At 36.8% G+C, this 24,231-nt stretch overlaps 1 protein-coding gene across 1 annotated transcript in view; it reads left to right on the top strand.

Annotated features, from left to right (window-relative positions):
• The window catches only part of GPHN (gephyrin), a gene marked incomplete at its 5' end in the record, with an annotated part of 109,967 nt that extends 86,183 nt beyond the window's left edge, over window positions 1–23,784 (top strand). The window contains 5 exons of the mRNA XM_008576317.1: window positions 2,526–2,599; window positions 7,728–7,792; window positions 14,949–15,052; window positions 21,467–21,563; window positions 22,786–23,784. Coding sequence (XP_008574539.1) covers window positions 2,526–2,599; window positions 7,728–7,792; window positions 14,949–15,052; window positions 21,467–21,563; window positions 22,786–22,919 — 474 coding nt within the window. The remainder of the gene's footprint in view (window positions 1–2,525; window positions 2,600–7,727; window positions 7,793–14,948; window positions 15,053–21,466; window positions 21,564–22,785) is intronic.
• Window positions 23,785–24,231: the final 447 nt, after the last annotated feature.

Genomic DNA, 24,231 nt, shown 5'->3' with positions numbered 1-24,231 from the left:
GAACCCAGAAAACAATGGACTAGCATTTTTAAAGTCCAGAAAAAAATTACTGCCAATATGGAACTGCACATCCAGCAAAAATTTTCTTCAGAAATGAAGGTGAAATAAAGACATTTTCAGCCAAACAAAAACTGAGCAGACATACACTAAAGGGAGTTTAAGGCAGAAGGATTATGGAAACATGGAAATGCAGAAGGGACTAAAGAGCAAAAGAAACTGTTAATATGTCAGTAAATGTAAATGAGTGTTTATTTCATAGATAATGTCATAAGGTTTAAAATATATGAATATTATATGTTAAGTATATAAAATATATACTATCTATACAGTATATGTAGAAAATATATATAATGGAGTCAAATATATATTTAAATATATAAACATACATATACATACAAATCTACTTAAAATACAGGTAGAATATATAGTACACAATAGCATAAAAAGAAGAGAAGAATAAATAGAGTTAATATGTTTTAAGGTTCTTGTGTCATCTGGGAAGCAATAAAAATACCAAATTATGATAGATTGTGATAAGTCAAAGATATATGTTATAATCTCTAAAATAACCACTAAAATAATATAAAGATGTATAACTAACAAGCAAGTAGAAGGGAAGTAGAATAAACTAACAAATATTTTATAAATCCTAAAGAAGGTATGAGAGAAGAAAGAAGGAAACCAAAACAGAAGTGACAAATAGAAAATAAATAGTACAATGATAGATTTAAACCCAAATATAGCAGTAATCATACTAAATATAAATAGAATGAATTTTCCAATTAAAAATTGTTATTCTGAATTTTTAAAAAGATAGCAAATTATATGTTGCTTATAAGAGACACACCTTAAATATAAGGACATGGGAAATTGAAAGTAAAATATCAGAAAAAAGTTATAATGAAAAATAGCTGGTATAGCTATATTGATATCAGAGAAAACTAATGTAGAAAGGATTAGTAGATATTAAGAGGGACACTTTATTATTTTAAATGGGTCAGTTCATCAGTAATATATAACAATTCTAAATTTATTACATCTAATATAACCTCAAAATAAAAATAATTAATAATCAAGCTGTCATCTAGCCTTGGGAGTTCAGAGGAGGCTGAGAAGTTACCTAGACTAAGATAAGAGTGGGATGGAAAGGAGGTAGAAAGAAAGTATTCAAGGCAGAATGAAGAACATTTTTAGAGACTGGAGGCAAGAGAGCTTAAGAAATTGAAAGCAATATAGTTTTGCTTGAATGTAAACAGATTGAGAAAGAAATGTGGCTAGGTAGAAAGAGGGTTGACAGATGAGACCAATGATTTATAAAAGGGGACTAGAAAATACAGGAATCTTAGATATGATATTTTTAAAATGAGAAAAATGAGATTTTTTTCCTAGAAACCAGGAAGTTATTGAAGTTTTATATAGTAACTTTACCAGATTTGTCTCAAAGGATCTCTCTCAGTACTATGGGGTGAGTGATTTGGAGGAGGGTAGGACTACTAGCAAGGAGACCTATTTCAGTAATCCAGGTGCAATGATGTTGGATGAGGCTGTGGAAATAGAAAGAAGGGAACAGATTTAAAAATAAATAAAATGTCTCACAGTTTGTGAAATATTTAAAATTTTGGCAGGTTACTAGATTCACTCTTAGATTAGTGAACAAGAAATTCAGTAATAGTCCTAGAGATTGTTTTACTTAAGAGAAATTTTAAGGACTGTAACTTTTGTTTTTTGTTTTTTGTTGTTGTTGTTGTTGTTTTTTCTTTATTTCTACAAAACCAACTTCAGGGCAATGTTACCTTTCATTTCCAAAAGTCATGTTTTGTCAAATCAATCTGGGTTGATCATAACCACAAGCTGGTTGTGTTTTTGTTAGCAGGATGTATAAAGCTGGAGCAATTAAACTCCCTAGACTTTCTGTTTTAGAGTTTTCTCGCTATTTTTCATTTTAGTTGACTTATTTAGATTTAGTAACCTGTGGGCAAATGTCCAAATCTTTCTTCAAGAAATGTATATTATTTTAAGTTCATTAAGCAGGACAGTGGAGGCCACATACCTGTGGATTGCTTGCTCAGACACAACTTCTTAAGGCATATTTGTTAACATCCTTTCTCATATGTAAAATTCCATCTTAAAAGAGACATTGTCACGCAGGATTTGATTCCCCAAAGGGTCAAAAAAAAGAGATAGTAACCCATCAACAATGATATTATACATTAATGTAGTTATTTTGTTTATTATCTAGCTTCCCCTACTAGAATGTACTTCGTATGAGGGCAGGGACATTGTCCTTTTTTTCAAGGCTATATCCCTCTGCACCTAAATTGGTACTCATGATATACCAGGTGCTCAGCAAGTATTTATTGAATTAGTAAATGAAGGAATATTTGTTGTAGCAAATCAGTGTCACTAAAATAAGAAAGATGTTTCTTTTATTTCAATCTTATAAATTCATTTTATTTTCGTTTGAAGTGTTGAAAGTCTGATATCAAAATGTTTGAATGTAAAGTGATTATTTTTAATGTTTGCAGGACTATCTCAAGCAGGTGCTGGACATTGATCTTCATGCTCAGATCCATTTTGGCAGGGTTTTTATGAAACCAGGGTATGAAAATAATCTTATCTCGTATATGGGGTTGGTTTGGCTTGCTTTAACTAATAATGTTTTATATGCTTTCTTTTTATATTTTCTATTATGGATTATCTATTCTAATAAAAGATATATTATAGTATTAGAATCCTTTGCACAAGTGCAAAGGAGTTTTTAAATAGGAGTTCATCTTCCTTATGAATCAGTGAGTTTGGTATAAACAAAGCAAAGCAACTTCCCAAACTTTTTCTTCTTTTCAATTCCCATGTCTAGTTTCTTCTTCCTCTTTCTCTCTTTCTCCCCATATTACTTCTTTCTCTTTTTTAGAACAGTTTAGTATGAAATTCCTAAGTACATAGAAGTAGGGAATACAATGAACACTGCCCCCACCAGTACCCATCACTTAGCTTCAGTAACTATCAACATTTTTCTGTAATTGTTTTATTAATCCCCCACACACACGCTGCCCTTTGGGGAGGAGGGAGAGCTGGATTGTTTTAAAGCAAATTCTAGACATCATGCCATTTTAGTATACATCTCAAATAAAAATAGCAACAATAGAATTCTCTCACATAATGACAATGGTATTATCTCACCTAACAAAATAAATAATACTTTAATATCATCTAATACTGTGGTCATATTCAAATTTCTCCCAAATGTCAAGATAAAGAATGCCTTTTTATAATTGTTTAGTTTGAATCAGGATTCAAGTAAGGTCCACTCATTGTATTTGGTTGTTAAGTCTCTATTAAATGAGAACGCGTAATAACTTCGTATAGCACCCCCCCCCTTTTTTTGTTATGTCATGGACTTGGAGAAACTGGATCACTTGTCCTGATAAATAGATTTGGTTGATTGCTTCCTTGGGCTGTGTTTAATGTGTTCCTCTATCTCCAGTATATTCTATAGATTGAAAGTTAGATCTAAAGGCTTAATTAGATTCAGATTCAATTTTTTTTTCTTTGCAAGAGTACTTAATAAGTGGGGTTTCACACTGCTTCTTACAGTCTCCCAAGAGAAAGAAAGATAACCAGGGGCCGGCCCGGTGGCGCACTGGATAGTGCGCTGATTGGGAAGCGCGGCGGCGCTCCCCCCCGAGGGTTCGGATCCCACATACAGACCAGTTCCTGCTCACTGGCTGAGCGAGGCGCGGGAGCAACACCGAGGGTTGCAATCCCGTTGCCGGTCCCCGGTCCGGTACGGGTCAACACTGAGGGTTGCGATCCGTTGCCGGACACGGAAAAAGACAAAAAAAAAAAAAAAGAAAGAAAGAAAGAAAGATAACCATATACCAAGTTTTTGCACACCTCCTAAAAACAAATAACCCCTGAAGAAGGGGCCAATAAAGGTTCTGTAATCAGTTGTAAATCCTCACAGAATGCCAAACATTGGTGCTAGTGAAACATGAATGGTCATGTCTTTAAGCAATAGTCTGCCTGCTCAGACCTCTGCTACTCTACAAACTTTGATTCCCTGTTCAAAGACTTCAATGTCCAGGTGAGCGTCCAGCAGACCTCCATGCTGTCAGGGACAACAGTAATGTTTTAGTTCAGAATTAAACTCTGGTGGATGCTCATATGAACACTAAGAGGGAATGGAGTAGAGGCTTTCCACTTGTAAGTTAGCCTTGGGAATCATCAACAAATTCCAGAAGCCTTTTAAGTGTCATCAGCCCTCCTAATATCCCTGATTTATTGGGTACTTTGTCAATTCTAGGACAAAGATCAGGCTTTTTACCTCCATGACTTGGCCATTTTTAGTGTAAGAGCTAAGATTACCCCTAAAACTTTCTCCACAATTTGATAGAGTTTAGAATTCTTAGCATTATATTTCTGTACTTGCCTGTTGCCAATATGGCTGCTGCTGACAAAGCCTTTTTGTTATTGAAACTGTTGGAATTGGGTCATTCTTAATAAGAATATTTTGTCTTAAGCAAGTATTATTATGCTATGAGTATACTGGCTTTTTTTTTCTTTTTTCTTTTTCATTTTTTTTTGGCAGTACTAATTTGATTAGAAAACAGAGAACATCCTAAAAGCTTGTCATTGTGCTTCTCACTAATCTCAAAAATTGAATTGATTGTTCCTTTTGCAGTGGGAAGGAAACTGACATTACATGTCCTTGCCTCAAGAGGAGAATTATTTATGTAATAGCTATTATTTAAAATTTTAATCTCAGCACCTATGATGAAAAGGTTTATACTCTTTTTTTTTCAGTCTATTATTTTCCACTTCACCTTCAGGGATTCATCAGTTCCTAATGTTTATTCTCCTCCCTTAAAGTCATAATACTCTGTGACCTCAGTCATTGTATAAATGCTATTACATTCTGATCTCAAGAGGATAATTAAACAATAGTTGTTGAGTTCCAAGGAAATAGTTTTCCAGAGCTTAAACAGAAACTTCACAGTCTAGCAATAGGACGCTCATGATAGCAGTGCACGATAGCAAAATGTTTTGATGCAATGGAATCTTTTAAAAATGAGTACCTTTAGAGAAATCACGATTATGCATCTGCAAGATGGAAAAGATGGCTTAAACTGGCCTTAAAATTTAAGTTGGCTTTCGGGCCGGCCCGGTGGCGCACTGCTACAGTGCGCCGCTTGGGAGTGCGGTGGCGCTCCCGCCGAGGGTTCGGATCCCACATACAGACCGGTTCCCGCTCACTGGCTGAGTGAGGTGCGGGAGCAACACCAAGGGTTGCGATCCCGTTGCCGGTCCCGGTCCGGTACGGGCGTGACACTGAGGGTTGCGATCCGTTGCTGGACACGAAAAAAAGACAAAAAAAAAAAAAAGGGAAAAAAAAAAATTTAAGTTGGCTTTCAATACAGTAGAAGAAAGATGGTATGCATTCCCTCCTCACTCTTATTATCTGTGTATTAGTTTGGTATAATAAAGTAACTTAGAAATTTAAGCAAGCTTCATTTAATTGGCCAGAATTTTACACTTGTCTAAAGGTAAGAAGAACTTAAAGGCAATTGCTGCTTAATAGTATAACAAAAATAAATATAAAAAGCTCAAATACAATTTAGCTTTGCTCTTCCCACATACGGTACATTCAGAACACAATTAAGCTCTTTCATTTTAGAGACAAAGATACTGAGAAAAGCATTTGCAGTATTATCAACCAGATCTACCAATCACTATTTTTAGTGGTCACCTACAGTGAGCATAGCTGTTATCAAGAATGTCCCTGGGAAATTATTTTCATCACACAGTAACAATCATTGCCAAGTAACCTATCCATAAATCAATGTGACAATCTAATATCATTTTTCTAAAACACACAGCAAAGAATCAGGAAGTAAGCCAAAAAAAGCCTTCGAGTAGCCAAAACAGATGTCACAAACTCCATATACTAACACTTCACAACACATCCTGTGAGAGCTTTATCAAAATATGAGCCATAAAGTTAGAATAACCTTGGTTCACATCTTTGTTCCCCACTTAGTAGCTGAGTAATTTTTGCCAAATTACTTAGTCTCTCTTAGTCTGTTTCCTTATCTATAGAATGGGATGATAATTGTTACCTCATGGGATTATCATGAGATTTAAATGAAATAATGGGTGTAATGCATACCTGTTACTTTTAAAATAGTGATTTCTATTATTACTATTATTATTACCATTCTAACAATATGACTATTAGTACTACTCTCTGATTCCCAAACTTATAGCCAGCTTTAAGGGTCAAGATGATGGCAGTCTGGCATTAAGGGGAGCCACAGGGGGGAAAAAACAAACAAACAATAACTATAGAAACACAGCAGTGTGGGGTTATGATTTATCAATGAAAACCCATATTACTCTTGTAACCTAACATTACTGAATTATAGCAGAGTAGAATACTTAATGATGTGTTTGAATCATCAAAAAGTGTTAGTGTCATCAATTATTGCAAAAGGTAATGAGTGACTGATCCAATTTTGAAAGATCAACCTGCAAAAATAGAAAAAATAAAAACAATGTGAGTACTTAAAAAGGTAATTTTTCATCTATATGGAAATTTCAGCATTCCCTAAGGATTCTGCATTGCTTAAGTTTCATTAATATAATAATATTTTTAGCTAAAAATCTACATAAAGGATAATTAATAGGAAAAAAAAGTCACAATTCTCAATTGCTCACTCCCTCCATGCCACTTACTCTTCCCACACCCCCATGATAAGAATTCATGTCAGAATCTTGAGAAAGTATAATTTGAGAATACTTTTTAATTACTATTGCTTTAAATTTGTTCTAGTCATGATATTTTATTTGGATATTTCAAACAGGGAGATTTTTATGTATATTGCTGCATATGGTTTGTTTTTTGTGGGGTTTTTTTGTCCTTTTTTTTTTGTCCTTTTTTTTTGTCTTTTTTCGTGACCGGTAACGGGATCGCAACCCTCGGTGTCGCTCCCGCACCGCGCTCAACCAGTGAGCGGACCGGTCTGTATATGGGATCTGAACCCTCGGCAGGAGCGCCGCCACGCTCCCAAGTACCGCACTCTACCGAGTGCGCCACCGGGCCGGCCCATTTTTTTTGTCCTTTTTGAGACCGGGCGCACCGTGCTCAGCCAGTGAGTGCTGTGAGCGCACTGGTCATCCCTATGTAGGATCCAAACCCGCAGCAGGAGCGCTGCTGCACTCCCAGCACCGCACTCTCCCGAGTGCGCCACGGGCTCGGCCCTGAGTATGGTTTTAAAAAGTTAAGAAATACTCATCTTAAACAATAAGCAGTTATCTGATAGACATATATTATCACATAGTCTTCTGGTAATAAGAATGGTTGTTGTAAATATCCAGAAAATATACTATAGACATTATTAACTAGAGGGGTGGGGAAACTCAGAAACTCCAGGATTTAGGGTATAATTCCATGGCACTGGCAAGAAGAAAAAAAATGTAAGCTACAGAAAACCAGGAAGTTTGGTTACTTAAAAATAGAAGACGCTAAAAATAAATCAAATTTATTTAAATGCTCCTGAAATATATCAGAGTATAAAGATTTAAGGCAAGTCAACAGAAGAATGTTTTTACGTGTATATGATGAGTAATCTGTGTGGATAGCCACATAACAAGAAAACTGGAGTGCTTAGTTTACTAGTCACAGATATTACTTAGCAATCACTAATAAGTAAACTCTTTTTTTCTTCTAGCCTGCCAACAACTTTTGCAACTTTGGATATTGATGGTGTGAGAAAAATTATTTTTGCACTACCAGGTAAGAATATTTGAAATCATTTGTTTTCTCCAGAAAAATGAACAAAACTTATTTGGATTTCTCTTGTGACCAGTCCTCTATCAGATCACTCGATTTAGCATCTGAAAGACCTGGGCTCAAATCCCAGGTTACTTGAGCCCCAGTCTTTACAATTGGCAAATCACTTAGCCTCTCTGAGGCAGTTTCTTCACCTATAAAATGAGACTAATATCTGCTTCATAGGATTGGTGTGAAAGTCAAATTAGATGATACCTTTCTTTTTTTTTTTCTTTTTTTTTGTCTTTTTCGTGACTGGTAAAGGGATCACAACCCTTGGCTTGGTGTCGCCCACACCGCACTCAGTCAGTGAGCGCACCGGCCATTCCTATACAGGATCCGAACCCACGGCGGGAGCGCTGCTGCGCTCCCAGCGCTGCACTCTCCCGAGTGCACCACGGGGCCGGCCCAGATGATACCTTTCAAAGCATATTCCAAACCCTAAGATGATAATCAAATGTTAGCTGTTACTAGATCTTTCTGGGGCACTTGCCTTTTCCTTATAGGCAATTAGTCAAAACACTCTAATCACCTCTCATAATTAGAAGTATTGTGCTCAAGGGGCCAAAGAGCCTTGAGTCATCCAGGCAAATACTAGATCAAAAAATACAAAGCTGCCTCTGGTCCTTGCCAGATTTAGGCTGGTTGGGGGGAGGGGGAACAGAGAAGGAGGGGCTACTGGTACTGGCTGCTTTTCAACCAAATCCCACTTATCAGTCTACAACATCACCATCCTCATCCTCCCTCTCACGTGAGTAGAAACTTACATGTTCAGATTGTAGAAAAAGCAAAGTAGTTAAGTTTGCAAGGATTTCAAATTCAATTTTTTGTTGATTTGGGCCCATGCCTTTAAAGTCATGACGAATCTTGATAAATTTTAAAGTGGTTTAGAAGTTTTGTTTATCTATTTCTTATTTTTTTAACTTTTGAAATTATTCTGATAATTCTGTCCAGTTCCCTATTTTTTGGCACAGATTTCTTCAGAAAATCACCTACTTACTCCTTTCAGATTCACGAGTCTCATGGCTTTGGGATATTTATTTACTTTTTATATTAAGTAAATCTCAAAATAGAGATAAAAGAAAGGGAGGCAGGCAGAAAAACTGTAAACTTTAAAAATGTTTTTAAGGCCCTATCTATAAGCATAAAAGAGATTAGATTTTTATAATATAGAAAATTTTAGAGGACGTTAAGTAAAATAGTCCTCAAAATGTATCTCTAGCATGAAGCTACTTAGGGCCTTTAATATTTCCCAGGGTACTCTGCAAACCATTATATGAAGAAGTGTCTACAAGAGACCCTTCACTTTTTCTACAGAAAATGTGACTTAACCTATAGAGCGTCAGTGATAGTATGACAAAAAATGTTATCGTAGGAGACTGCTTCACCATTACTAATGAAGTACTGTTGATCTGCCAAAGAAGTTATAAAATTAAAATCTGTTTTCAAGTTGCTACTTTAATTTGAAACTTTCTCTGCTCATCCAGAATGAACCAAAAGAGGGCAGCAACAACTCACATGTTCAGATTATAGAAACTGCAACGTGCTCAGTTTACAAAGATTTTCAATTTCAAAACTGTATTCCTGCTTTCCTGCAGGCCGTGCGTTTAAAGCTATCACTAAGCTTGACAAGTTTTAAAGCAATTTAAAAGTTTTTTAGTATTGCTATTTTTTTAACTTTTTGAAATTACTATAGTAATACATGTTCCCTATAAAAAACAGTAGAAAATACAGATAAGCATAAAGAAATGTTATCCACAAAAAAAAAGTTATTCCTACTTCCCCACCCACCCAGAAATAACAACTTTTTAGAACATTTTTTATCAGTCCTTCCCATTCTTTTAATTATGTAAAGCAATTTAATTTTTATACAGGAATTTTATAAAGCAGTAATATTATAGGAATTTTATAATCATTGGTGAACAACGGCTTTTTGTTCTGCTTGTATTTTGAGGCAAGAGCAAAGTAATTGATTCCTATTAAAAGTCTGCTCTTCTGCTGGACAACTCATTTTTCTGTTGAAGTTATTAGTATCAGTCATCACTTTTTGCAACTTAAAAAAATTAGTTCTTAACTACTTTTGTGGGTAAAAGATAATTGAAGGTATGGTTTTAGCTAGTAGGCTGATCTGGCCATTGCCTTTTACTTTGGTGATGCAATTAGCACTTAGACAGACCAAGGGAACCTAAAACTCTAATAGCACATTTCCCACCCTCCGTATATACAAACATATATACAACTATATAAAAGTATTGATAAAATTAGAATTTCAGAACCAGAAGACTCTTGAGAATCATGTAGTCCAAACCTTCATTTTGTGAATGCATGAAGTTAGACTCAAAAAGGTATGGAACTTGGCTAGAGCTCAGGGGAAGAGGAGGAGAGACGTATGGAGTTCATGAAGGCAGGAGAAGCCACAATGAGAGAAAGCAGGGACTACTCCGACTGTTTCGGGCTCTGACCGCTTCAAGGCTAGCCCTGATGAGTGTGCCGAACAAGAGCTGGCAGAAGCCACAGGTGTGCACTTTGTATGAAGTTGCTTGGAGGTTGCAGGGGAGAAGAGGGCTTGGTAGTCCCCAGGCCAGCAAGACAACTAACAGGGTTCCTATGGACCCACACAGGAGCAAGGAGCCACAGACAACTGAAAAAAGGAGCCATTCAAAGGCCAGTGAGTCCCAGTGCATGACCTGTCCCATGGGAAGTGATTGGAGAGCAGGGGGTGAGAGAAACTGGCCACCAGGGAAACACTGGGGCACAGCATGGACAGCTGATCTGCCCTCCACTGAGCACAGGACCACTCAGTGGAGACTGGTCAGAAATGTAGAACTGCAGGGGGTGTAGTTTGCTGAAAAGACTCAGGTCAAGACCAGAGTTTCCACACAACCCAGGTGTACTAGACCTCACAAGACCCAGAAGTGCTTAAAAGGTCAACAATTAAAACCTGAGCTGCACAAAAATCCTTCCCCAGGAAATCAGCAGCAAACTGGCAATTTAGCTCAACCACAGGGCTCAAGTGCTGGGCCCCACAGGAAGTTCCCCCATATTAGAAGTAAGCAAAGGACAACACATTAGTTCCAGTGCAGAGTTTAAGTGGTGGGAATAGTGAATAATCCAACACAGAACTGAAAGAGAAAACAAAAAAACCACAGATCACAGACAAAGTTCTGATATTAACCAGTAAAGGTCTAACACCACCAAAGAACACCTATAAAACCTAGAACTCCAACAACAAACTAGAAGAAAAAGAGATCAGGAAAGCAAACCCATTTACAATAGCCACCACAAAAATAAAGTACCTAGGAATAAATCTAACCAAGAGGTGAAAGATCTCTATAATGAGAACTACAAATCACTACCAAAAGAAATTAAAGAAAACACCAAAAGATGGAAAGACATTCCCTGTTCATGAATTGGAAGAATCAATGTAGTAAAAATGTCCATACTACCCAAAGCTATTGTATTAGTCCGTTTGTGTTGCTATAACAGAAATACCTGAGACTGGGTAATTTATAAAGAACAGAGGTTTATTTGGCTCACGATTCTGGGACAGCTACATCTGGCATGGGCCTCAGGCTGTTTCTACTCATGGTGGAAAGTGGCAGGCAGTGGGCGGATATAAGCAGATCACATGGCAAGAGGAAGCAAGAGAGAGAGAGGAGGTGCCAGGGTCTTTTAAATACCTAGCTCTCACAGGAACTACGGAGCGAGAACTCACTCACTACCCCTCTTCCCCCATAAAGAGCATTAATCCATTCATGAGGGATCCACCCTCATGACTCAAACAGCTTCCAACACTGCCACATCGGGGATCAGATTTCCACATGAGTTTTGGTGGGGACAACACATTCAAACCCTACAAGCCATCTACAGATTTAATGTGATCCCCATCAAAATACCAGTGACATTCTTCACATAAATAGAAAAAGCAATCCTAACATTCATATGGAACAACAAAAATCCCTGAATAGCCAGAGCAATCCTGAGCAAAAAAGTAAAGCCAGAGGCATTGCACTTCCTGACTTCAAACTATATTTCAAATCTACGGTAACAAAAACAGGATAGTACTGGCATAAAAACAGACATGTGGACCAGTGGAACAGAATAGACAACCCAGAAATCAACACACTTATTTACAGCCAACTGATCTTTGACAAGGGTACCAAGAACATCCATTGGGGAAAAGACTGCCTCTTTAATAAATGGTGCTGGGGAAACTGGATATCCATATGTAAAAGAATAAAACTAGATCCATACCTCTCACCATATACCAAAATCAACACAAAATGGATTACAGACTTAAATGTAAGACTTGAAACTTTAAAACTCATAGAAGAAAACATAGGCGAAACACTCCAGGATTTAGGACTGGGCAAAGACTTTATGAATAACACCCCAAAAGCACAGACAACAAAAGAAAAAATAAATGGGACTATATCAAACTAAAAAGCTTCTGCACAGCAAAGGAAACAATCAACAGTGTGAAAAGACAACCTACAGAATGGGAGACGATATTTTCAAGCTATGCATCTGACAAGGGATTAATATCCAGAATATACAAAGAGGTCAAACAACTGTACAGTAAAAAAAACAAATAATCCAATTAGAGAAGGGGTAAAGGAGTTGAATAGATGTTTCTCAAAGGAAGACATACAGCCAACAGGTATATGAAAAAAATGTTCAACATCACTAATCAGGGAAACACAAATCAAAACCACTTTGATATATCACCTCACCCCAGTTAGGCTGGCTATTATAAAAGAAGACAGAGAATAACAAATGCTGGTGAGGACATAGAGAAAGAGGAACCCCTCTGCCCTATTGGTGAGACTGTAAATTAGGAAGCCATTACGGAGAACAGTATGGAGATACCTCAAACAACTACAGTTAGAACTACTGTAGTAGTCCATTTTTGTTGCTTATAGCAAAACATTTGGAACTGGGTAATTTATAAAGAAAATGAAATTTATTGCTTATGGTTTCTGAGGCAGGGAAGTCCAAAGTCCATCCGGTGATGGTGACAGCAACCCAGGGTTCTCACATTGCAAGATGGTGGAAGCAGGGAGAGTAGAGAGAGAGAGAAACTCTCCTCTCTCTACTTTTAACGCCCTCAGAACCACGCCCCTGACCAATTCAGGGGGACACAATTCAAGCTTCAGGGAGTTTTGAGGGGACATAATTCAATCCAGTACAACTACCATTTGATCCAGCAATCCCACTACTGGGAATATATCCAGAGGATTGGAAATCATCAGGTCAAAGGGATACCTGCACTCCCATGTTTATTGCAGCTCTATTTACAATAGCCAGGCGATGGAACCAACCTAAATGTCCATTGATGGATGATTGGATAAGCAAATTGTGGTAAATATACATAATGGAATACTACTCAGCCATAAAAAAGAATGAAATTCTACCATTTGCAGCAATATTTATGAGCCTGGAGAAAATTATCCTAAGTGAAACAACCCAGGTACAGGAAGAGAAATACCGCATATTCTCACTCATAACTGAGAGCTGAATCCACAAATAAACAATAAAGAGACAGAGAAAGAAAGAAACATCACAGTAATATGTTGAACTTTTAGAAAGAGAGAAAAGAACTGTGGTTACTAGAGGTGGAAAAGGGGATGGGAGGGGAGAGGGAGGAGGCTAATGAGGAATTGGTTAATGGACACAAAGAATGATTGTGTATTTTAATGCTGAATAAGCTAACTATCCTGATCTAACTGTCTACACAACTACTGAAAATCAACATTGTATCACACATGTATGTATAATAAATTATCTTTTAAAAAAAAATCTAGAAGTACCAGAAGCCTCCCAGACTCCCAAAACCAGGATGGAGAAAGGGCCAAGGGCCTCAGCCATGCCCCCCGATGTCCAAGTCCAGCCCAGTGATGACCACCAAGCTGCCACCAAAAGCCCCCTGGGCTCCCCTGCCGGAACAAGGAGGGTGCCACAAGCCCCAAGCACGCCCCACCTCCCTTTCTCCTCCCCTCTCCTCCTTCCCCTCACTGCTCCACAACATCTTAGAATGTAAAAAATAATAATAATAAGTAAATAATTTTTTAAAAAATAAGGTATGGAACTTTCCAAGGTCACACAGCTTAGTTAATAATGCCACACAGTAAACAAACTCTGTTATTCACAGCCCAGTGTTGTTCTGTTTTGTTTTTCATAGCCGACCCATTGTCCCTTTGAAGTGTATGTCATATCTAGAGTTCTTGGAGAGGTACAGTTGAATTCCTCAAATTCTTATAACTTTAAAAGAACATAGTATTTGTATTAGTCTACTCTGGCTGCCATAAAAGAATACTACAGGCTGGGTAGCTTAAACAACAGGAATTTATTTTCTCACAGTTCCAGAGGCTGGAAGTCCAAAATCAAGGTGCCAGCAACGTTGGTTTCTGATAAGGCCTTTCTTCCTGGCTTACAGGCAACCACCTTCTCATTGTGTCCTCTCATGGCCTTTCCTCTAAGGTGCACACCCTCCTGCTGTCTCTTCCTCTTTTTATAAGGACACCAGTACTATATGGATTAGGGCCTCACTCTTATGACCTCATTTAACCTTAATTACCTCCCTAAAGGCTTTATCTCCCAATATAGTCACATTGGGGTTAATGCTTCACTATATGAATTGAGAGAGACAAAGCTCAGTCCATAAGACACATCTTAAATCTCATTTGGTTTTACTTTTTTAATTTAATTTCTGGGTAGAGGAGGTTATAGATAAATTTCCTTATGCTTATCTGTATTTTCTAATTTTTTGGTACCAAAAAAGGATATGTAAAAAGTAGATATATAAAACTTTTTAACTGCTTTAAACCTTACCAAGATTAATAATGGTTTTTGATTCATGACTCTCAGGAAAGCGGAAATAAATGGTGTTGAACAGCTTCTGGGCATCAGAAGTCTCTGTGTTTTACTAGAAGACCCAAATGTTTACACCCTCTATGGCATTTGGTTGACTTTACTTCTGTTCTGGCACCCTGTTGGAGTCAAGGTGATTCAGAAGAGAAAGGCATTTCCATCACACTGTATGATAACTGAAGGTATAGACAGATATAATTATTTAGCAAATTTTTGTGTAGTGTACTATAAATGTTTGGTTCATTTTCAGGGAATCCTGTATCAGCCGTGGTCACCTGCAATCTCTTTGTTGTGCCTGCACTGAGAAAGATGCAGGGTATCCTGGATCCTCGGCCAACCATCATCAAAGCCAGGGTAATGTTTTCTAATGACCAGAAACTAAAATTGAAGTCTGATAACAATTAAGGATATGATTTCCTAACTGCCCAAAGTAAATATCTATAATTTTATATTAGTTTTGATGGAAAATGTGGTTATGTTCTTCCTTTTGTGACAGAAAATGGAGGGGAAAGTGTCCCTTTTATTCATCTCCTACATGACTTCGAAAGTGAATCATTTTCTCCAGCTAGATGTCCATATAGGAATCTAGAGAGCAAGGCTTAAAAATTTGAGTGGATACTTAAGGACAATGGTCAATAGAATGTAGATGGCACCATTGTAATACTAGACATATATAGAATGAGGGATAAGAATTCTCTTTTCCCCATGAAAATTCACAGAGGACAGCAGTTAACCTGCTCACTTTTTCTGTGACCCCAATGTTAATTATCTTTTTCTTTTTCTTTTTCTTTTTTTGGTGGCTGGCTGGTACAAGGATCCAAACTCTTGACCTTGGTGTTTTATAAATACCACACTCTAGCCAACAGAGCTAACTGGCCAGTACCCCATTATTAAATTTCGAACAATACAGAAAAAGACAATCAAAGGACTAGAAAGAGACCCTGGTGATTCAGGAGGAAAGGGGAACAATATAGTTTAGAAAAGGACCATAAATGCTTCACTACTTACAATGGGGTTATGTCCCAATAACCACATCATAAGTTGAAAATACGCATACTGTAAGTCGAAAATGTATTTAATACCCCTAACCTACTGAAAGTCATAGCTTTGCCTAACCTACCTGAAACATGCTCAAAACATTTACATTTGCCCACAGTTCAGCAAAATCATCTAACACAAACCTTATTTTATAATAAAGTGTTGAATATCTCAAATAATTTATTGAATATTGCACCAAAAGTGAAAAACAGATTGGTTGTATGAGTTCTCGAAGTACAGTTTATAGTGAATTTATATCACTTGCACACCATGGTAAAGTCAAAAGATAGTTAAGTTGAACCATCATAAGTCAGGGACTGTCTACTAAGGCTAAGGAATTCTATCCATGGTAAAAGTCACTTGGAAATTAAAGTCCCTTTCTCCACCAACACTAACTTCAATTTGGCTTACTACTACTCAGCTATTTATGTAATACACTCGCTATACTAGTGAACAACTTCCTTGGCAATATAAACTACAGTACCAAACCAAACTCTTTTGAAGAGTTCTGAATATAACAGAATGATATAACAGAATGACATGGTTAGTTAACAGGAAGAGCACAAACCTGGAAGAAGAAATATTAATAAAATGTCACTCTTAGACTGCATAGGATAAAAACATTAAGAAAATGTAGGCTTTAAATATTCTTAACATTCACTTTTTAAATACTGAGACTTTGTAGACTAGTATATGAAGAGATCTTTTCTTAAAATTTCGTTAAAAATTCAGCTTCATTTTTTTTCAATAACCACAGTGGTGGTCTTATTTGAAACTAAGTGGAAAAAGAAAAAAAAAGCCACCAACGGGCAAAAAGTATTGTGATCAAGTCAGAAGGTCAGAGTCAGGCCGGCCCAGTGGCGCACTGCTACAGTGCGCCGCTTGGGAGCGCGGCGGCGCTCCCGCCGAGGGTTCGGATCCCACATACAGACCGGTTCCCGCTCACTGGCTGAGCAAGGTGCGGGCGCGGCACCGAGGGTTGCGATTCCGTTGCCGGTCCCGGTCCGGTACGGGCGCGACACTGAGGGTTGCGATCCGTTGCCGGACACGAAAAAAGACAAAAAGGAAAAAAAAAAAAAGAAGGTCAGAGTCATAAAGCTTAAATTTAGACAGTCAAACCAGTAATACTGAAATTATTCACTGTTTTTATATTTGCTAAATTAAGGAAACAAGAAAAATGTACATTGTTGTAAGAGAGATAGAGAAAGAGGGCTTCTCTTTGACTTCGCAAAGTTCTTACAAATCCTTTCATTTATTTCTCATTTGAACACCCACCATCTCTTCTTTAAAACTGACATTGTTGCAGCCATCCGTTGTGACAACAGCGATGACGTGGTGCTGTGTTATCAGACTGATGCTTGATATTGTTCTTCATGATGTTGCCCATTTCCTGTCAGCTCAGGGAATTGAGAACTTGTCCAAGAATCAAACACCCTTCTCCCATAGCAGTGTCACTGGAACTGCCAGCACGGGTTGTCAGTATGCTTGGCTATTTGTCTCTTTTGTTTTTAGCTCCCAAAATTACCCCGACACTTTCACTGACATAACTGCCATAAAGGTTTAAAGCATAACCTTATTCACTTCCTTGAAACATCTCTATTTTCTAACCATACAAGACACAGCTTACAGACACGACTTACTACTACTATTCTCCAAAATAGATGCCACAGTCATGGCCTTTCCAGTTCTTACTGCTTTGGGGATGGATGTTAAGTGCTGGAGTGGGTAACTCATACTATTGGACTCTGTCACCATTCTATGGGCAGGGCAATGCTGCGTTATTTTAAAAAGGTCAACACAGAAAATGTTCTCTCTTTATATCAAAGCATTTGGAAGAGCATCAGTTTAGAATAAACACTCTGCTTATTTCCCTTGGGTTGGAATTGAAATGCTTCTGATTTTTAGTACGCAATCAGAAACACAATCCTAGCATTCATCGAATAGAATTATTGGCTCTGTGTTTCCACGCAAGCACATCATGTGTTTCCTTAATATCCCGTCAATGCACCTTACACTCTCCTTGTTCTCAATCTTTTTCTCTAGAAACATACTTGAAGTAACTCCCATTAGTATTAATAACTTGCCTTAGAGAGTGATTAGGAGATGGTAAAGGGAAAATACCTGTATCTCCCATGGGACCAGATCAGTCCTGGGAGAGTGTAAGCATGTTGCAACTCCACCAGACTATTCTAATTTGTCCACCTTCCCTCTTCACTTGAGAATTACTGTCCTGATTACTATAAGAATGTGATGGATGCTTTCTGACTGCGCTCATAAGCAGTGAAGTACAAAGCATTTCAACAAAATGTTTATATTGCTGCAAAATTGCTATGGCGCTTAAAATTATAGAGAGAAATATCATTGTCTGTTGTGATAAGATTAGTCATTGATCACTAAAAGATATTATTGGATGCCGGTCATATGAGAATATCATGGCCTATGGATTAAAAATAGATATCTAAAATAAGAATAAAATTTTTAAATGTAAGAATAAAATAAGAAATGTAAATAGGTTTTAACTTATTATTAGGAAATGATCATTATAACTAGAAGACATGAATTTGAAACTGATCTATACCAATATGTACAATAATTTTAAAGTTATGTGATAAGTTTTAGACATGAGGTTCCCTGCCTATGCCTGTGATTCTTCTCCTTCCTGGAAGACGTTCTTCTCACCACCACCATCTCATTTTTTAGCTTGGTAAATTCCTTACTCATTTAGAAGACTCAGTCATCATGTCCCCTGTGAACCCTTTCACAAGGTTACTTTGAGGTCACTTTGTAAGATGATCAGGGTAAAGAAGGACAGATTACTCGTCCTTTTTTTTTTTTAATTAATGAATTTTATTTTTAGAGCACTTATAGGTTCGTAGCAAAATTGATTGGAAAGAACAGAGTTTCCGTCTATCCGCTGGCCCCACACATGCACAACCTTCCCCACTACCAACATCACACGCTAGAGTGGTACATTTATTATAACTGATGAACCACACTGAGACATCATTATCGCCCAAAAGGCCATAGTTTACATTATGGTTCACTCTCAGTGTTTTATATTCTATGGGTTTTGACAGATGTATGATGACATGTATCCATTATAGTGGTATCATATGGAATAGTTTCACTGCCCTAAACGTCTTCTGTGCTCTTCCTATTCATCCCTCCCTCCAACCCAACTCCTACCAACGACTTATAATTTAACTATTTACATAGTTTTGCCTTTTCCAGGTGTCATATATTTGGAATCATACATTTTATAGCCTTTTCAGATTGGCTTCTTTCACTTAGTAATATGCATTTAAGTTTCCTCCATGTCTTTTCATGGTTCAATAGCTCATTTCTTTTTAGGGCTGAATGATATTTTATTGTCTGAATGGACCACAGTTTATTTATCCATTCACCTACTGAAAGACATCTTAGTTCCTCCCAAGTTTTGGCAGTTACGAATACACCTGCTGTAAACATTCATGTGCAGTTTTTTGTGTGAACATTAATTTTTCATGTCATTGGGTAAATGCCAAGGAACACGATTATAGCATCATATGGTAAGAGTATGTTTATTTTTGTAAGAAACTGCCAGTTTTCCAAAGTGGTTGTACCATTTGCATTCCCACCAGCAATGAATGAGAGTTCCTGTTGCTCCACATCCTTGCTAGCATAGGGTGTTGTCAGTGTTTTTAGATTTTGGCCATTCTAATAGGTGTGTTGTTTTAATTTGCAGTTCCCTAATAACATGTGATGTTGAACATCTTTTCATATGCTTACTTGCCGTCTGTATTTCTTCTCTGATGAGGTGTCTGTTCAGGTCTTTTGCCCATTTTTTTTAATTGGATTGTTCGTTTTCTTACTGTTTTTGTATACTTTGGATAACAGTCCTTTATCAGATGTATCTTTTGCAAATATTTCCTCTCCTGTGGCTTCTTATTCTCTTGACCTTTTTTTTTTTTAACTAATTCTTTCCCTTAAATATTTACAAGTAGACCATACCATATAATACTACAGCAAATAATACAATTTTATCTCTTTAGCGACTACTGTGTGCCAGGCAAATATTCAAAGGAAACAGCCCTAGTCCACAGCCTATTGGCAATGTTGAAAGAGTAAAAGAAGTCATCAGAATTGAAACATCAACCATTTCTAATTCTTCATCCACCAAAAAGTGTGTCTATGTTTACCCATGTTGCATCATTCTTTTAAGCATTGAAGTTCATATTAAACAGATGCCTTCTTAAGCTAAGTGATATAATATAAAAGAACTATAAAGTCAGTACAAATAAATAGATTGGTTAGTAAAGTATTATGCATTTCAGAAAAATCTAATCAGTTTCATCTCTAGCTGCACAAGGAACAGCTGTTTGTGAAGAGGCTATGAAAAAAATTTGTCACTCCAATTTGATGCAGTTGACTCTTGGTTTTTTTTTTTTTTAAAGGTCTGTGAAGTGAAGCAGTGGGAGTGGAGAAGGAAAAGAAACCTGTAACTGATTGTGATCAATTAGTTGTAAACTGACTTGTTTTTTAAATCTATATAAATATCTTCCTTTAAAACAAAATAAGTTTTTATTCTTAGATTGACTGAAAAATAACAATTTTAAAATTTTAGGATCATAAAAGTTGAATGCACTTTAATCATTATGTGATGTAACTCCATTTTGTAGATGAACAACAGGTATAGGAAAGCAAAATAACTTGCTCATATGTCATACCTTAGAGTAAAGCTGGAAGTAGAATGTAGGTATCTGATATCATCCCAATCCAGTACTTGTTTCACTGTACTACCATGAATCAGTCAGTGCCATTGCTAGGGGAAAAAAACCTTGCTGAAATACTAGCAAATTAAATAGCCATGTAAGTAGCTTTTGTAGTTTAGTACTGGAGAATACACACACACACACACACACACACACATGCACACACAGATTGAAAGAAAGAGGGAGAGGGAGAGATTTGCCCTTGAAGAATCACAAAATGATGTAGGAATAATGGCAACTTACCCTACGAGTAGATATAGAGTACAAACATAAGCAATATCAAGTGAAAGAGTTGGTGTAATTTAATCAAGGAAAGACATGCTAGAATTGAGTTTCATTCTGGATTCCAGAGAAAAAGCACGTGATGTGGCTTAACCAAAATTGTGTAACTTTTAGTAGAGACGACTTTTATTTGCCTTAATGAGATTATATATTAGAACACTAGGGGTATATTCAAGAGAAAAAGAAAGAACCTATACCTTTTATGTTGAAGATAGGTATATGAAATGGGTAGCTGAATAGTGCCTAGAACATATTAGGTCCTCAGTAAATATTTACTGGATGGATGGATGGATGGATGGACGGATGGACGGATGGACAGACAGACAAATGGACATTGAATTTGTTTGTTTGTTTAGGTCTGCCTCCTTTATTTTAAATGTTAAGATATCTGCTTCAGTTTCTCAATTCATAGGTCAGAGGTTTCTGTCCTCACAACCCATAAAAATAGACTTTATCTTTTTTATCTACCCTTTTCCCCACTATGAAAACCAACTTCTTAGTCTTCTTTTCTTTCTTCACTAGAGCAAACCAACCCCCAGACTTCCTGTATTAAGAACATAAGGTGGCAGTAATGGAAGTAGCAGAATGACAAGAATATTTTCCATGTCCACTATCCTTTGCAGAACCTTCACCACCCCATAGTTTTGAAAGATGATCATATGACCAAGTTTGTTTTCTTTTCCTCTTTATTCTGTAGTTATCATGTGATGTAAAACTGGATCCTCGCCCAGAATACCATCGGTGTATACTGACTTGGCATCATCAAGAACCACTGCCTTGGGCACAGAGTACAGGTTAGTCATTAACATCTGCAGGTATCCCTATGTACCTATCCTGTTATAACACATCCTGTTATGTAGAATCTTCTTCTTTGATTATACCTAATTTTGTAATTACTATACAATTTCCTTTTTGAAAGTTAGATGAGTTAAATTATTCCTAGACAGTACATCATAACAGGACAAGAGTAAAAGAAAAATTAATAAAAATTTAGTTTTTTCATTGAGCCATATTTTCTAGATAAACATTTGAGACACAACTCTAGAATTACAGAAAATTTGGTCTGTTCAACCAGTAAATGCTGAGCATAACTTTCGTAGTAGGAAAAGGAGGGGACTGTGGCTATGCCACCCTGAAAGGTGAGATTAAAGCCTAATTTATAACGTGATTCTCTGTACCTGTACTATTCTCTACATACTGATGAATTTTAAGGGCAAAGAAATCAATATTGATAATTCATAGTTCCATAATTACTTTCTCTAGACTTTCAACTTTTATCCCAACATCTCTTTTCATATTTTGCCTAATTTTTCATGTAACTCTGGAAAAATCATATTACCCTTTGAACAAAGATCCTATCAATTGCAAACATCAACTAATATAGTAACTAAGTACATGGTCTTTGCCATCAGAGAAACCTGCATTCAAACTGTCCACCAACCTAGTTAGTAGGACCCTAGGTAAGTTACCTAAGACTCATTTGAATCTTGTGGAATAAAATAAGACAGTTAAGTAAAGTGCCTAGTACCTTGTCTGGCACTTAGTAAAGAAATCATAGATGTTGCTGTTATTATCTTTATTATTTTGATAGGTTTTTGGGGGTTTTGTTGGTGGCTGGCCAATACAGGAATCTGAACCCTTGACCATGGTATTATAACACCGTGCTCTAACCAGCTGAGCTGACTGGCTAGCCCTATTTTAATAGGTTTTTAAATCCTCTCTTTTCAGACATACATAACATGTCAGCCTGCATCAAGAAATTCTGTGGCATTTTGCATAATGCTATAAAATTGTTTTATTCTTCTAAGCAAGAATGTCTAATGTTTTAAGGTTATAATGTGATAGGATATAGTAGTATGGCCACCTGAAAAAGGTACTGGGAAGTTCGATCATCTTTCTTCCCTCTTGAAGACCTGCATTTCTGTTTATCAGACTTCATTTTGAAAATGTCTATAAGGGTTTCAAATGTAAATGCCTCAATGCTTAAGCTGCTATAATGAAAGTATTTCTTTCTAGGTAATCAGATGAGCAGCCGTCTGATGAGCATGCGCAGCGCCAATGGATTGTTGATGCTACCTCCAAAGACAGAGCAGTACGTGGAGCTCCACAAGGGCGAGGTGGTGGATGTCATGGTCATTGGACGGCTATGATGGTCACCAGCAGAAGAAAGCTTTGATGCATGTCCACATATCATTGACTGTATCCTGTAATATGCAATGGCACAGCTAGTTTTTCTGACTTGGATAAAAGTTGATCTGTATAGTCAACATCTTGAACTATATTTCAAATGAATTTAAATACCTTTTAAAGAAAAAAACACCTAAAAATAAATCTTAACAGACAACTCTATTCTGATTATATCAAAGCAAATTTTTCCTTTCTTGCAAATTGCTTTGTGTGTTCAATGCTAGGTCTGATAGCGATAGCTTTTGGTAGACAGCAGTAGGTGCCTGCAGAACTTGTGTTTTTCTCATCTTTAAAATACAACTACTTATGCTCTTAAATCAAGGCTGTCTGCTTATTTATACTAATGTAGGCAACCCTTGGATTTCCCTTCTTAGCATACTTCATAACCGCTTTACAGAGAGCTTTTGCTTGTTCTTTATCAGTGTCTCGTGTTTATGTGCACAGTGCCAAAAGAAGACTGACTGGGTGGAGGACCTGCCCTTCCTCAAGCATCATCCCCTGCAGAGCGTCCAGGGCAGCTTCTCACCCTAGTAGCCTCATGGCACAGTACTCTTGGACAGTAACTGGATACCTTTTATTTGAACAAACTGAAGAAAAAATGCTTCCTTAAGTGCTGACAGCCTTTTTAACCAATACATTTAAAATTGTACAGAACAAAAAAATAAAATCAAAGACTGATCTTGTACAGATATTAGTGTTACCAGCATTCATGTGGAAATCAAGAACAAAGACAAAATAATATTAAATGACTCTGTACCATAACATTTTCTGTAATGATACTGAAACTTAATGAATAAAAAAAAAAAATCCTTGATCATTATTTAAAAATTTATTGTGTTGGCCTCATCATTAAAAAAGGGATATTGTCATGCCATTTTGATGGAGTTTCTGCCTGGATAAGAGAAATAGTTAAGATGGCCTACCAAGGTTAAATGGGATAAAGGAGATTTAAAATCTGATATAATGTAACTCTATATTTTACTATAGTGTTTGGAAAAAATAGCATGGTGGTCTATAGCATTGTGAAAATACAGATTAGAAAGTAAGAGGACCTGCAGTTGGTCTGTTCTTTCTGTTCATACCTGGGGAATAGCAAGCAAATTTAGAGGAAAGATACTTGATGACCTAGGAAAAAAATTAATTCTTATTTTAGATGATGTAAAAGCAAATTTTAAACATCTACAGTTCTTTGGAATGGAGGAAAAAAATAAGACGTGAAGCAGAAAATTGCAGGTGAGTACCTGGAAAGTTTTTGATCATGTTAGAAAGGATGTG

The sequence above is a fragment of the Galeopterus variegatus genome, unplaced genomic scaffold (genome assembly GCF_000696425.1).
Source record: "Galeopterus variegatus unplaced genomic scaffold, G_variegatus-3.0.2 Scaffold1325, whole genome shotgun sequence".
Lineage (NCBI taxonomy): Eukaryota > Metazoa > Chordata > Mammalia > Dermoptera > Cynocephalidae > Galeopterus > Galeopterus variegatus.
This window is presented reverse-complemented; position numbering and strand designations above follow the sequence as displayed.